General features: G+C 40.2%; 1 protein-coding gene across 1 annotated transcript; it reads right to left on the bottom strand.

The window, feature by feature from the left end:
- Positions 1 to 1061: 1061 nt before the first annotated feature.
- LOC117425972 (SH2 domain-containing protein 5-like) lies at positions 1062 to 13089 on the bottom strand. Its single transcript, XM_058993346.1, has 11 exons — positions 12971 to 13089; positions 12320 to 12465; positions 10476 to 10591; positions 8434 to 8514; positions 7145 to 7219; positions 6606 to 6752; positions 5977 to 6201; positions 5500 to 5650; positions 4382 to 4490; positions 2621 to 2780; positions 1062 to 2322 (listed from the first exon to the last, which is right to left on the bottom strand). Exons 3-11 carry the CDS (start codon positions 10524 to 10526, stop codon positions 2104 to 2106), a joined length of 1218 nt encoding a protein of 405 aa, XP_058849329.1. The 5' UTR covers positions 10527 to 10591; positions 12320 to 12465; positions 12971 to 13089; the 3' UTR covers positions 1062 to 2103.
- Between the last annotated feature and the right edge of the window lie 1161 nt (positions 13090 to 14250).

Genomic DNA, 14250 nt, shown 5'->3' with positions numbered 1-14250 from the left:
CTGTTAGGGACCTCTAAATTATTTACACTATGCGCTACACTACATCGTTGATTTGGTTTAAAATGTCACCATGCAAAAAAAAATGTGTATCTTATTGGATGTTCTGTTTAAAGCGGCATGTGCAATACAATATTATTTTCTCTCATGTCCCCTCCCGGGCTCTATTGCAAAGACTGAGAAATACATTACAAAAGAAGAGAAAATCAAAAGCGTCTAACACAATTTCTTTCAAGTATTAACCACTAACTCGTGCTCACAGACACTAACCACCTTTTTATAATTCACACCATGTCCCTTTAGGGCTTCCATAGATTTGAAGATCATTTTATTCTAATAATTAGATTATTCCACATTAAATAACCTCATCTGCGTCAACACCTCAAGCTTTGTCTTCCACTGGCAATATACAGACATGATTTTGGTGCCAGTACCTGCTTCTGTTATGGATTTCTTGCAGTAATACTGCCCCACTTTCACGGGTTTGGAAATGTACAGCTGTCCCAACATACTCCCTGACAAATCACAAGGTATGGTACAGGTCTACTAAAAAAACAAATACATACACACATTATATAGACACACACACACACACACACACACACACACACACAAACACTCAGAAAGAGATCTTTCCCAATAGATGATTGCTTCTGTGCCCTGGGCATGCTTCCAGCTGCTTGAAGCACATTTTCTATTGCAGTTGCGTTGCATTGCTTATGTGCAGAAGGGGGCCATAATCATTATTGACTGAACTTGTGAAAACTTTGGATTTGAATGCCCTTCACTTATATCAACATCTGTGGTTGATACATTCAACTTTATTTAAGTTACTGCATCTAATAACCACCAGTGCAAACCTTTTTTTGTTCAGTATATTACATAAACTTAGCTAAAGTGCCCTCTGGTGGCCAAATGGGATACATGTTAAAGCACTAATAATGTAACGCCATCATTTTAGTAGGGCAGAAACAGTAAACAACTCCTAGGGAGGTGCAGACAGTGGTATTCTGACAGACTATAATAAATAAACTGATGAGGACAGAAACAAATAAAACTGGAAGTAAAAAAAAAACTACAAAAACAACTTTATTAACAATTACAAAAGTCATAAAACAAATAATTGTAACATAGATATCAGCGAATATATTTGAATTTTTTAGACATTTACGTTCCTTTCATAAAAGTGCCACAAAAGCTCAACAGTAGTGCTATCCACCATTCACCACAGTTAGTGCTATAGTGTCCTTGCACGTAGACAAGAGACACACAGGTCTAGTTTAATTATGTGAACAGTGGCAGATCTAAATACTGCCAGACTAAAACCTGCTTTTTCAGGGACCTCTTATTTATGGTATGTAGTAATGTTATTAAAGTGGGCCACTGAATCAGGCCTGGGAGTAATCACCAGGAGGATTGCTTTTTGCTTGGATCAGGGCTCTCCAACCCTGGTCCTGGAGAGCTAGTGGGGCTGCTGGTTTTCATTTCAACCGAGCTCTCGCTTACTTAATTGAACCCATTATTTGCTTAATTAGTCAAGATTAAAGGTGTTCCAGATCTTTAGCCACTGATGATGTAAAGACATCTATAAAACCTGCAGGATAGGGGCTGTCCCGGACCAGGGTTGGAGACCCCTGGCTTAGCTCATTAAAATAGACTCCACAATGGTGTAGATGCTTCAGACCAATGGTGCTCTACGTTGAATCTCACCAGCTGCCAGTCATGACCAGGGCTGTGTTCCACACAGATTCCCACTTCTTCCAGCAAGAGTCCCATACTGTACTAGGCAGTGGCGTCTGAGAAGCCCAGAGCTGGACAGCTCAGTGGTTAATGAACCAGCTTTGAAACAAGCTGGAAGAAGCCCCTGGTAGAAATCATCTATGGTCATGGGAAACCACCCCCAACCTAGATTACAGAAACAAGAACAATCTTTCCAGTGCTTGTCCAATGTCAATCCAGGAAGGAGACACCATAAGCACTGTTTAAAATGCTCTATATTGAGAGGCAAGCAGATATCACTATGATATCTAGTTCCCCCAGGTTTCTCAGGTCTCCAGCCTCCATGCCTTGTTAAATGTCAGGTCTGTATCGCAAGGTTCGCAATATTTAATGCTGCCTCAGGCTCAGAGGCTCTTCTGCGTGTTCGGAATCCACTGCATGTTTACCTGTGGCCTGGTGTAGGCTGGAGCCTGGGCCTCGCACGCAGTCCTCCCCCTCGTAGCAGTGGTTTAGGCGGGCAGAATTTAGGGAACACAGCAGCTCCCCCTTGACCTCTGTGAAGTGGTCGATTAAGGCTTCTATGCTATTGAATTCGTTTTGGAGGTGCTGAGATAGAAAAAGAGAAGAAATTTATCAAAAAAAAGACACGCTGAAGGGTATCCTATGCCTGCTAAAACTTTTGGGAAACGCATCTTTAGCTAAATGAGAGCTTGTTTACCTTCCTTTGGTAATGCCTGACTCGAATCAATTCTTTAAATAAAAATATGTAAACAGCATAAAACCAATAATACGATATCTGTTTAAATCGTTGATACTGTACACTTATTAAATTCATACTGGAGCTGCTGATTTTCAAGACAGAAAATCACTCCAGGCTATAACCCTCGCCCTGTATGCCCTTTACCTTCAGGATGTAGTTCCCATTCGGGTTCCTGTCGATCTGGTATCCCTGCAGGCCGAAGGGGGTGCGGACAGACAGGGACCAGGACTTGGAAGAGTTGGGGTTCTGCCACAGCAGGAATGCTCCCAGGATGTCTTTGCGGAGCAGTGAAGAGCTGCTGTCCCTGCAACACAAGCACAGGGTTGTTTACACACAAAATCCGTTGCTTACCTGCGCTTAGCTCCGTTAAAAATATATACCGTTCCCCCTTTTATTGCGATGAGAATATTTTGGTTCTCTCTAGAGGTGAGAGTCATTGATGTTGGCTAATTTACCATTCCAAGTGAAATAATTGATGAAACAGCAGCTTGAATTTGCTCAATCAACATCTATGACCTTCATCTGGCTGCTAATGTGCAGATGAGCTCAGTCAGAACAATCAAATATTCAGTTTTTGTGCAGTTTTATGGCTATGGCCAAAAGTTTTGCACCACCCTATAAAATTAACACATTTTGCTTCTGGCCATTTTTTTTAACATATATTATAGATATCCAATTATTTCATATAAAGATTGCTGTATCCTGGTATCCTGAGCTGGGTGATCAGCTACCAGGAAGCAGCAGGTACTTTATCTAGCCATCTACATTGACTTTGAATTTATTAAACCATTCTCAACTGATTCTATAAGGCTTGGGGGTTATTTAAAAATAAAAATAAACTTTTGGAGAGTTTTTAAATAAAGTACATCAGCTCTATCAAGTGTGAATTCATAGACAAGAGTACTGGAGCATCGGGCTTCAATTTAAACTGTACGTTCTGCAAAGGTTTGTAAGTCGTAAGTATCGCACTTCTCGGTTTCACTGTTAAACTGCACTTAGTTAAGCAACAGCAAGATTACAGTTGAGGATCGAACGTTACAAGCAGACGATTCATGTTATTTTCACACCCTGAGATCCTGTGCAGAGTGTGTAATTAAAAGGGGATTGTCTGTTTCAGACTCTAGCTGCTTTCTCTACAGTGGCAGCCAGAAGGACTTTGTGGGGGGTTACCGTAGGAGCCCATGCTGAAAATATCTACCCTGTAAGCATTTCCTGTTCTATATCAAAAACAAAAACACAATTTTGAACAAAGACAACACCGTTTTGAGTTATGCTTTGCTCTCTCTTGCAGAGTGATGTACAGTAATAGTGACAAGCAGGTTTGAAGAGAGTGTGGGGGCGGGTGCGGGGGCAGAGGTATACATATCTAATACAAAAACAATTCACATTTCTATAACGCTTCAGGATCCCAAAGCGCTTCACACACATAAAAAAAGAACAATTAAACCATTCAATTAAAAAGAGTCCCATACAGAATTTTATAAAACAAATTTTAAAAAAGAGATACGAATTTGGTTTTAGTTATACAAGTTGAAAAACTAAGGAAAAAAAAAACTGGTTTGAAAAACTAGAACAATTAAAAATAAATAAATAAATAAATAAATAAATTAAATTGGAATAAAAAAAGTTATAATATAATATAATAGTAAATTATACTATCAATAATAGTAAGTTAGTCACAGCAAGAGAGGGAACACTGTATGTATAAAATTAAAATAGATACAATTATCATTGTTATTACTAGCAATAATAATAATAATAATAATAATAATAATAATAATAATAATAATGTCACTCAGGCAGGCGTGGATTAAACCGTGCAATCTCTTTTGTATTTCGTCAGTTTCATCGCTAAGCAATAGGGCCAGAGAGGAATAACAGATACATTACATCAGGGTCACTGACCTGTGAATCCCTGAAAAGGACCACACAGCTTCTGTGAGGATGTCCTGGGTTTCTGACAGGGAGAAGGATTTTCCCACCTGAAAATCCAAACTCCTCCACCCCCGGTTCACTGGAAGCACAGGCAGAGTGATGTGAGTGAGGGGGGCAAATACAATATTACTGGAGCAGGTGAACAGGTCATCTTCAGCACATCAAAGCTTATTAGAGGTACGGAAAGCATTTTAATACAATGCAATGCCTTGGTCCCTGAACTTTTCTGTGCATGTTTTTGAAGAGTGCCTAAAATGCTTTAATTAAAATCAGTCACATGTTCGAAGAAAAGGTTCTTCATTGAAACATCATGAAACCTGGTAAGTGTGCAAGAAGTCTTCTAGGCTTTGCCATTTCATTGGATAACTTGGCTTCTAGCCTGTCTGCACTCTAGATTGTTTAATGCAGATTACCGAAACAGTTTTTGGGGAGACGGGGACAGGAGAGTATGTTTAAATATCTGCCTATGGGCAGCAGTGTGGAGTAGTTGTTAGGGCTCTGGACTCTTGACTGGAGGGTCGTGGGTTCAATCCCCAGTGGGGGACACTGCTGCTGTACCCTTGAGCAAGGTACTTTACCTACATTGCTCCAGTAAAAAAAAAAAAACTGTATAAATGGGTAATTGTATGTAAAAACAATGTGATATCTTGTAACAATTGTAAGTCGCCCTGGATAAGGGCGTCTGCCAAGAAATAAATAATAATAATAATAATCTGCGTCTGTTTTGTTCTCCCACAGAATACACATTTTCAGATCCATTCAACATGGAGTTTAGAAGTTAAAAGCCTCACAAGATTTCTTACAAAACAAGCAAGCATTGAAACAAAAACCATGACACAAAAAAATAAAACGGTACGTCACAGTGCTTGATGCAGCTGATCAGAAACAAAGACACTGAAATAGATCACAGCTCTATATCGGTTGTCACAAGACTTAAGTATGACCTGTCTTTACAATTCAATCGGAATTAGCTGCTAAAACATGCAAATGTTGCTGAAAGACTCTATTCTCAAAGCTTTGCCACATAGATTTTTTCAGTCTGCTTTTAAGAGATGTTATGTGTGCCGTTAAAGCTTTGTGATCCTTACACTTTTCCTGGATGGAGCGGTGTGTCTGCGAGTCGCAGGTGAAGGAGCGGTACGCCCCCGAGCGGAGGACTTTGTTCCGGATCGCTTTCTTGCGGACCAGCGTCGGGGAGCAGGCAGGATTCACAGCAGGAACACTCAGCTTCTTATCTGCCTGAGAATGATTAAGAATAAGAAATTACATTACACAAATCTGTAAATATCATAGCTTAAACTGTGTATTCATGCAGAAGCAACAATTGCCTTTGATATCTTTCAGCAAAAAAAAATAGATAGTGGAAAGTGCGGTGGTGAAAAATATTAGCATTGCGAAATGAGGTCCATATCCCTCCAGAAAAAGAGACATTTGCATCCGACTTAAAGCAATCAATAGTTAAAGTACCCTACAGCTCCTCAGGTTTAATAAGTAGCTCCATTGGAGGAGGGTTGTGTGAAGCTAGAAGGCTCTTTGGCAGGTGTCCCGGGGTGCCAGCGTCTCACCATTTTATCAGGTATGAGCTCTCCCTGAAAGGGGGCCCTGCGGAAGGACACCAGGGCGCTGACACTGAGGGGGACCCCGTCAGCGATGAGGGAGGGCAGGGGAGGGGTGCTCTCTGGAAGGTCCTCCAGACAGGACGCTGTCTCCTCACTCTCTGCCTGCTCCGGGTGCTTCTCCAGGTAGGCCAGCTGGAAGGCTCGGCAGAGGAGCAGGTTCAACACCCGGGCCTGCAATTGGACAGAAATCAAGTTCAATCAAAACCTAGGCTGGTGATTGGACAGAAACCAGGTCAGAACAAAATCTGCACCTGTGATTGGATAGAAACCAGGTCAGAACAAAAACCAGGTCTGTGATTGGACAAAACCCAGGTCAGAACTTTTAGTGGAAACTTTCTCAAATAATCTACAAGAAATGAGAGGGTTTTCAATTCAATTTGAATGTTAACCCTATACCATAGCAAGATGAAGTTGAGCGTAATTGTAGACTGTATACTGTTTCAATGAGCACAGTCAATTCAGGAGAGGTTTCAACAACAAAAAGGGACATCAGTCTTGGTGGTGCATTTAGCAAGTTTTAGGAATACGTGCCCATGAATAAAGACAGGGTTTAAACAGCTGGCAGCACGCAGTACCTCGCAGGGCTGGCTGCCCACAAAGAGATGGCAGTACAGTTCGTCTGGGGAGCAGCCCGGGTTGTGAGCAACGAAGGCGAACTGGGAGTCCGAGGGGCGGCAGGTGGAGAATAGAATCCTCCTCATGGAGTGAGCCATCAGCAGAGTCTGTACCAGAGGAGCAGAGAGGCCACAGCCAGCGAGCACACTTCAATCACTGATACATAAGAACATAAGAGATGGAAACTTCGGGACTAATGTGTATTTAGATTAAAAAACTGAAGCAGTAGATCTAATCTAAAACAAACTTTCTGGTTTCTTCTGTTTCAAAATCAAGACGCGTGAATATCCTGACAATTCTCTCATTCATACTTAAAACGAAAGACTAACCGTATGGCAGTGATCAGGTCAAACATAAGAAACTAGGAAGAAGTCAATGCCTCAAGACTCTTACTTACTGCTCCTCCTTCCGGAACTCTTCCTATTCATTCACAAGCACAAATTTACAGTTTACTTGTAGACAATCTCTACGGTACCTAAATGAACCGCTGGACTCTTACCACTCCGTCTGCATCGTATACCTTCACTCCCTTGGTGGAGAATTTCAGGGTGACGGCCCTCCGTCTGCTGCAGTCCTGGGGGAGAAGACACTGAACTGAATGGCTGCTATATTATTATCACTAGTGTCTGGTTTCACAAACCCTGAGAAGCACTCATTTTAGACATCCTAATATCATATTATATAAAGTCCATCAAAAGGATACAATCTACACTAATATATATGTTTTCTGTAGGGCTATTGAGGTTTCTGCTTGGATCATTGGCTGCCACTCTTACTAACTATTTCAGCAAGAATTGCTTCTGATTTTCTGACGTGAGTAGGGGAAGTATATCAGTGTTGCACAGGCTTCAGTGAACAATGCTTCACCTATGAGCATCACAGAGCGACGCTAATATCTTTCCCCACCTCGCTTCAGAATATCAGCCTTGCCTTTTTAGAAACATATTCTTTTCTGGAAGTGTTAGTAAGCATTGGAGGTAATGACTCAACTCGGGTGAAAGAGGACTATTCCAGGACAGGGTTTGAATAGGCAGTCATAAGCACAATGGAAGCCAGGCTCAGGTCATAACATGACACCCAACAGGTTACAGCCTACCATCTCCGATTTATATAGGCTATGTCATTGCCATTGAAAATCACATGGCAAATCCACAAAAATACATTTGAAAGAAAACAAAAGGAAGTTACACCTTTAAGTTTTTGACCTTTGACCTTAGAGCTAAAACCCCAAAAATAAAAATCTCAAAACATTACCAAGAAAAGGTCAAGGTCTTGGCTTCGTCTGTGCAAAATTTCTGGAAGGTAATATTATACACAGAACACAAGTGTGACACTGCTCTCCTATTGTTTTCTATGGAGGTCAGCAGTTCTGTTACAACTGAATAACTGAAAAGATGACACTAATAACCACACCTGTACTAAAACCACTGCTTACAACGCTTCACAGGAACGCTCGAGCTTTCAGTGGACTACAATGACTTTCAGACAAACTGTAGTATAACAGTGATAAATCAGTGCTGTGCCGTGGTCCTATTTATCAAAAGGCCTTTACCCATGCGATAGTTTCATCGTTTTCAGATTACACATCTGCTTTGTGTTTTAATGTAGTCTGTTGTGCTCAGTTATGTGAAAAATAGTAAATCAGAGCTATGCTAAATAATGTCCTTCGAATAGATATGTGAAATGTAATTGTGACAGAGCAGATACACTCAATTTGATAAAGCTAGACACGTGGTTCTTCAGATATTTCACTCTATAGTGTGCCATACAGCAGGGGATTTGAATTACCTTGAGGGATCGCAGCAGCTCATATACCAGCCAGGTCTTCTCATCCAGACAGCATTCCTCCACCACACAGGAGCCCACATACTACGCAGGGAGACAGGGGAGAGCACAAGAGTCAGGCTAGCACTGCTACTGCACAAGTCCAGCAGTGTGCCTGCACACAGGCCAGACCACAAAAACCTCACTTCCTATACATAACCTGTCTCAGCAGAGTTTTCATCGGGCTAGTATTTATATCAGACAGGCTTTTCTTTATCGAGCTCGACGGGATTAGGGGACTTTATTTCCATCTCTTCTTCAGTTTCCTAATACAAAGCTTTTGTTCTATCCGAGTCTGATCAGCCTATACCCAGCTGGGGTAAGTTAGAGCTGGATTTTTTTTTTGTAGAGCACTATGGATGGGGCTGATGGATTTCCTGGTACCGTAAAATATAGGTTGATCAAACCAATATCAAAGTTAATTTATTTATTTGTATGCTTATTCAATTTTTTTTATTTTTTTTTGGAATAAAAGTACACAGAAAAGAAACCTGATGGGTCTAAGTGGGTAACCAAACTAGTCATTTGCCACAAGTCACAAGTGTTTTTGCAATATTTTATCTGGGTGTGCCAGGAACAGAATGGGGAGTGGAGTGAGTGAGGCTTTTGAATGCTAACTGAGTGTCCATACCAAGTGTCATCACAGCTAGAGAGTTTCTAAAACCACTAGTGTGACAGACACAATGATCCCTGGAACTGTGGCTTGGCATCCCCTCGAGAATGGCAACAGTGTCACTGTGGATTGGCCTGACTGGCCCTCCAGTTTCTGTTCTACCCACTTGAGATGTTCCTGATATGGATAAGCCTATAGAAAAGGTTAAATTCCTGTCAAAGCGGTGCATGGAAAATTCAAATTGTTTTTTTAGGTCGCTAAACAAGCCGATTTTACTTTAAACTATGTGTATGGGTGTTCGATAGCATATTCATTTTTCAGAATTCAATGGCTAGGTCACAGCAGCCACGTCACAATAATGGCTTGGCCAAGCAATGGCAACGTGGAACCCGTTAATCTATCAACATAAGTAAATAGTTAATCATGCATTCTTTTTTATCATGCACAGTTATGTCTTCTGTCACTTATTAATTGTTTTTGTGTCACCCACTTGGATCCATCGTGTATCCACGCTCTTATCACCATTACTCATAACGTACGCAAGGTGTATAAAACTACAGAAAGACATCCAATTGTAATTATAAAATTAATGAATAAGCTCAATATGCTGTTATGGTTTAGAATCGCCAGTTTGCAAAGTAATGTGCTGCTTGATAAAAATAGGTAGAAGGCTAGATATTGATCATCTGAAAGGGGAATGTGGGTGACCACCTATGGGGACCATCTTTATCCCAACTGCATTTGGCAAACACCTCTGTGCCACAAGTCTTTATGAAATGTCAAACCTCTCAGAAACACAACTGGGCTATTCCATGAAAAAGGTATGTTTGTTACACCAACAAGAACAATGGCAAGCCCAACATTTTTGAGGACTTATCCAATGGAACACATTGCGCTTTTTCATTAAATGGCTCAACTACTAAAAATCGCAGTTAGAAGCAACTTGTGATTGGGGGAAGGTGACGGTTGCAGAGGACGGCATTAATCACACAATAACAAAGACGATAAAAGCGATTGCTGAATAAGTTGCATTGATCAGGTCAGTGTACAGAGAGTAACGTAGGAGGGAATTTTACCAAACACAATTTATTAAGAACATCTCCACCGATTCTAATCAGCGGCACAACACATTTAGTTTATGGCACTGATATTATGTAAAGAAAGCACAAAGAAACAGTAAAAACACATGCTATACCTACTTGATATTTTGATCTATAGACACAAGAACACAAGTACAAAGGAAGTTGTATCGACCACAACAATGTACAGGGAGTATTGCAGGGGGTATTGTTACCAGGTATAAAAGACTGATCTTTTGAAGACAATGAGTACAGTGCTCAAGCAACAGACCTTTAAAAATAAATTAACTACAGGAGATGAGATCTTACTGTACCTCTGCAAATTTGGTCTCAGTTCTGGTCTTCCTGGATGAAGTTTCACTCATGTCTTCTCTCTCCTCTCGTTCCTGCAGTCAGAAGTGAGTTTATTGAACTGCAGCCCCTTTCCACTCTGTAAGCCGACAAAAAAAACACAGCAAAAGCATGAGAACATTACCACTAATGCAGCGAATGGCTGTGGCTGCACTGTGAAGAACGACACGCTGATGCGTTTGTGGTTAGCTCATGACAGTGCTACTGCATGGGGCTTGCAAAAGGAAATTAGAAGGTGGTGCTAACTGACAACCTGGCTGGGCTCTGCTTTAAAAGGCAAACACACTATTTTTTGCAATATTACATCACAGGGGTGAAAATAACACTCCTGTTGTATAGCAGTTCGATCCATTCCGTGCTGTACTGTGGGGATATTTATTTGCTTAAGTTGCTGTATTTGGATCTGCCACTGTTCAGGTCAATTGGAAAGACCCCCACCAAGTCTAGTAGACAAATGTTTCAGATATTTTACTTTAGGCTTGAACTGCTCAGCCTGTGCCTGTGCCTGTGCCTGTGCCTGACCAGGATAAGCCACAGCTGGATTGTTTAGAGAATATTACAGTGACTCCACCTGGGTTGCATCAGCCACTCATTTTTAGGCATCTCCCCTAGATGCAATCCACAGTGGTTACCCAGTGCTGTAAAATGCTCTAAAAAAAATACATGCAGCTGTGCATTTTAAATATCATATGGGAGATAGTGAAATTGAAGAAGGGAACTATGAAAAAGACCTAGGAGTTTATGTTGACTCAGAAATGTCTTCATCTAGGCAATGTGGGGAAGCTATAAAAAAGGCTAACAAGATGCTCGGATATATTGTGAGAAGTGTTGAATTTAAATCAAGGGAAGTAATGTTAAAACTCTACAATGCATTAGTAAGACCTCACCTAGAATATTGTGTTCAGTTCTGGTCACCTCGATACATAAAGGATATTGCTGCTCTAGAAAGAGTGCAAAGAAGAGCAACCAGAATTATCCCAGGTTTAAAAGGCATGTCATTTGAAGACAGGCTAAAAGAATTGAATCTATTCAGTCTTGAACAAAGAAGACTACGCGGTGATCTGATTCAAACATTCAAAATCCTAAAAGGTATAGACAATGTCGACCCAGGGGACTTTTTTGACCTGAAAAAATAAACAAGGACCAGGGGTCACAAATGAAGATTAGATAAAAGGGCATTCAGAACAGAAAATAGGAGGCACTTTTTTACACAGAGAATTGTGAGGGTCTGGAACCAACTCCCCAGTAATGTAATGTTGTTGAAGCTGACACCCTGGGATCCTTCAAGAAGCTGCTTGATGAGATTCTGGGATCAATAAGCTGCTAACAACCAGAGCAAGATGGGCTGAATGGCCTCCTCTCGTTTGTAAACTGTCTTATGTTCTTATTAAAGCATAGGTGTCAATTAAACCAAATCCTACAGTACAGTATGTTGGAATGGCGCAAAGAGTTCTATTCATTCTTACTCATTCAGAGAGTCTAGACTGGTTACCCGTACACGGTTACTAATCACTAGTATTACTAATTAGTTTTTACATCAATGTCTACATTCTATTAGTGCCGACCCATACAGTTACAGTTTTATAATGATACAAAAAAAGTTTCACCAGCAAAGGCTGTAAAATGCAACTTTAAGAACGCCCAGGAAGACAGTCGTCTAAGCGACCACCACACTCAATTCAGCACACAACAAAATCTAATGAATGTACTTAGATTTTACGGTAATGCGTTATTTTTAGAGTTTCTGACGAAATAGCAAATCCAGCTGAGCAGATATATACCAGTTTACAGTATGAACTACACTTACCAAAATTACGTGTAGTTTCTGCTTTCTCCGCCGCTCGCTTTCCCTAAAGTGATCGCTTTCCAGTCAGATGTGCAACATGAGTTTTTCCAGTGTTTCCCAATCAATGCAGTACTTAGCAGGATGTTTGCTTTTCTCAATTTCACCGTCTAGGAATGTTACAACAAGTTGATTCATAATCGGCAGGAGATGCTTCACTTATGAAGATGACATTTCTGTTTTGTTTTCCAAAAATGTAACCTTGATCATTTAAATAATTCTGCATGACTACAGTTTGATATATATATATATATATATATATATATATATATATATATATATATATATATATACACTTTAATTATACACAACACTGTAATTGCCTTGCAAGAAACCGCACTTCCACTTGGTTCAACTACGATATTAATATTCATAATGATAGTGAAATAGTTGTATATACTGTGAATTATAATTCATTTTCTTTAATTTACAGGCGCAATCGGTACCAAAATGAAAACAAATAAGTACAATATAGTGCCTGTGTTGTATTACGGGGTTTTTTTTTTTTACACAGTAATCCGGTGTTTTTTTCTTAATAAAAAACCTGTTTCTGTTTAAATAAATAAGGATTCGTTTTCATATTTTCAAATACATGGTTACTTTTTTCTTGTGTACCTTCTGAAGCGCAACATTATAAGTTTGCTCTTTTCCTCGTCGGGCAGCTGCAAGCTATTAGCATTTTCACAGGTGTGTTAATTAGGGCGTTAACCTCGATGGAAGTTTACCAGTACCAGTTCAAGTGAAAAACAGATCACAACTGCATCTCACACCCACGTACTGTTTATGGATTTCAACAGGTAGCTGCTGTAACTCAAATACCTACCGATAACAGCACAGGAATGTTCATGTTTTTGAAGTTATCAAACTATGCATATAGATACAGCAGACGATACCTCTTAATGAAAGATATGAAAGTCTGGTCTTGACTGGAAAGAACTATCCTTATTTACGAAGAGTAATAATAATAATAAAAAAACTAATCTTGGACAGTTTTACCTAAAGTACCAAGTAAGGTAGTCCAGTACTAGTGGTAATCTGGGTCTGAACGACCTTGGATTCCTACCATTTCCATTGCTCCCTTCCGTCGAGCAGCAGTTCAATGGTTTGAAGATGATGCTGCTAAGCACAATTCTGGGGATAGTTCAGGGGACAGATTTGCACATGGGACATATTTTGGGTAGAAGTGACCAAATTAGAATACATATTTGCATCTAAAATCTGTGGTGCCAAATAATTCAGGACTGAACTGGCTGTATGAACTTCATATTAACTAAAATAATAATTTTAAAAAAGATTTTAATCGTTAATAAATAATTTTATTATTAATAAATAATAACATACTAAGAGTAAGAACATTAATTTGTACTGCAGCCAGGGCAGCTGTAATCACGTGCTGATAAACAAAGAATCTCGTGCAGGTCGCCAATGTAAGCTACAGAAAGCTAAGAAGTGAAATACCTGCAAGTCTGTTCTGAAAGGCAAGTCCTTACAAAAGCCTGACAGTATGTCTGTCCCACTGTGCTTGGAATTTTCTTGTGGAGGGGTGAACTGCTGTTGCCAGGCTGTGTGTGCGTGTGTACTGAAGATCAGATTCAGCATGCAAAGCAGGACAGTTTGAACGGAAATAAGACTCATATTGCAAAGCAGTTAACCGCGGTGTATAGGTAACACGCACATGTGTCTTATTAAACTCACAGTAAAACCAGGAATGGGTCAAACCACTATGCAACGGGAGTCTTATTTCCATCCCTGTACAGCACCCCTCTAGGTCACAGAAGCATATCTGAATTCTAAGTACACAGGAATGTAAAACCAAGGTCCTATTGTAAGTGACTCAGCAGCAGTTATTGATGAAGAGTTCACCCACTAGTCTCTGTAAATCGCTTTGGATACAA

The sequence above is a fragment of the Acipenser ruthenus genome, chromosome 20, assembly GCF_902713425.1.
Source record: "Acipenser ruthenus chromosome 20, fAciRut3.2 maternal haplotype, whole genome shotgun sequence".
Taxonomy (NCBI): Eukaryota; Metazoa; Chordata; class Actinopteri; order Acipenseriformes; family Acipenseridae; genus Acipenser; species Acipenser ruthenus.
The sequence above is the reverse complement of the archived record's forward strand: the minus strand, read 5'-3'. Positions and strand labels throughout refer to the sequence as shown.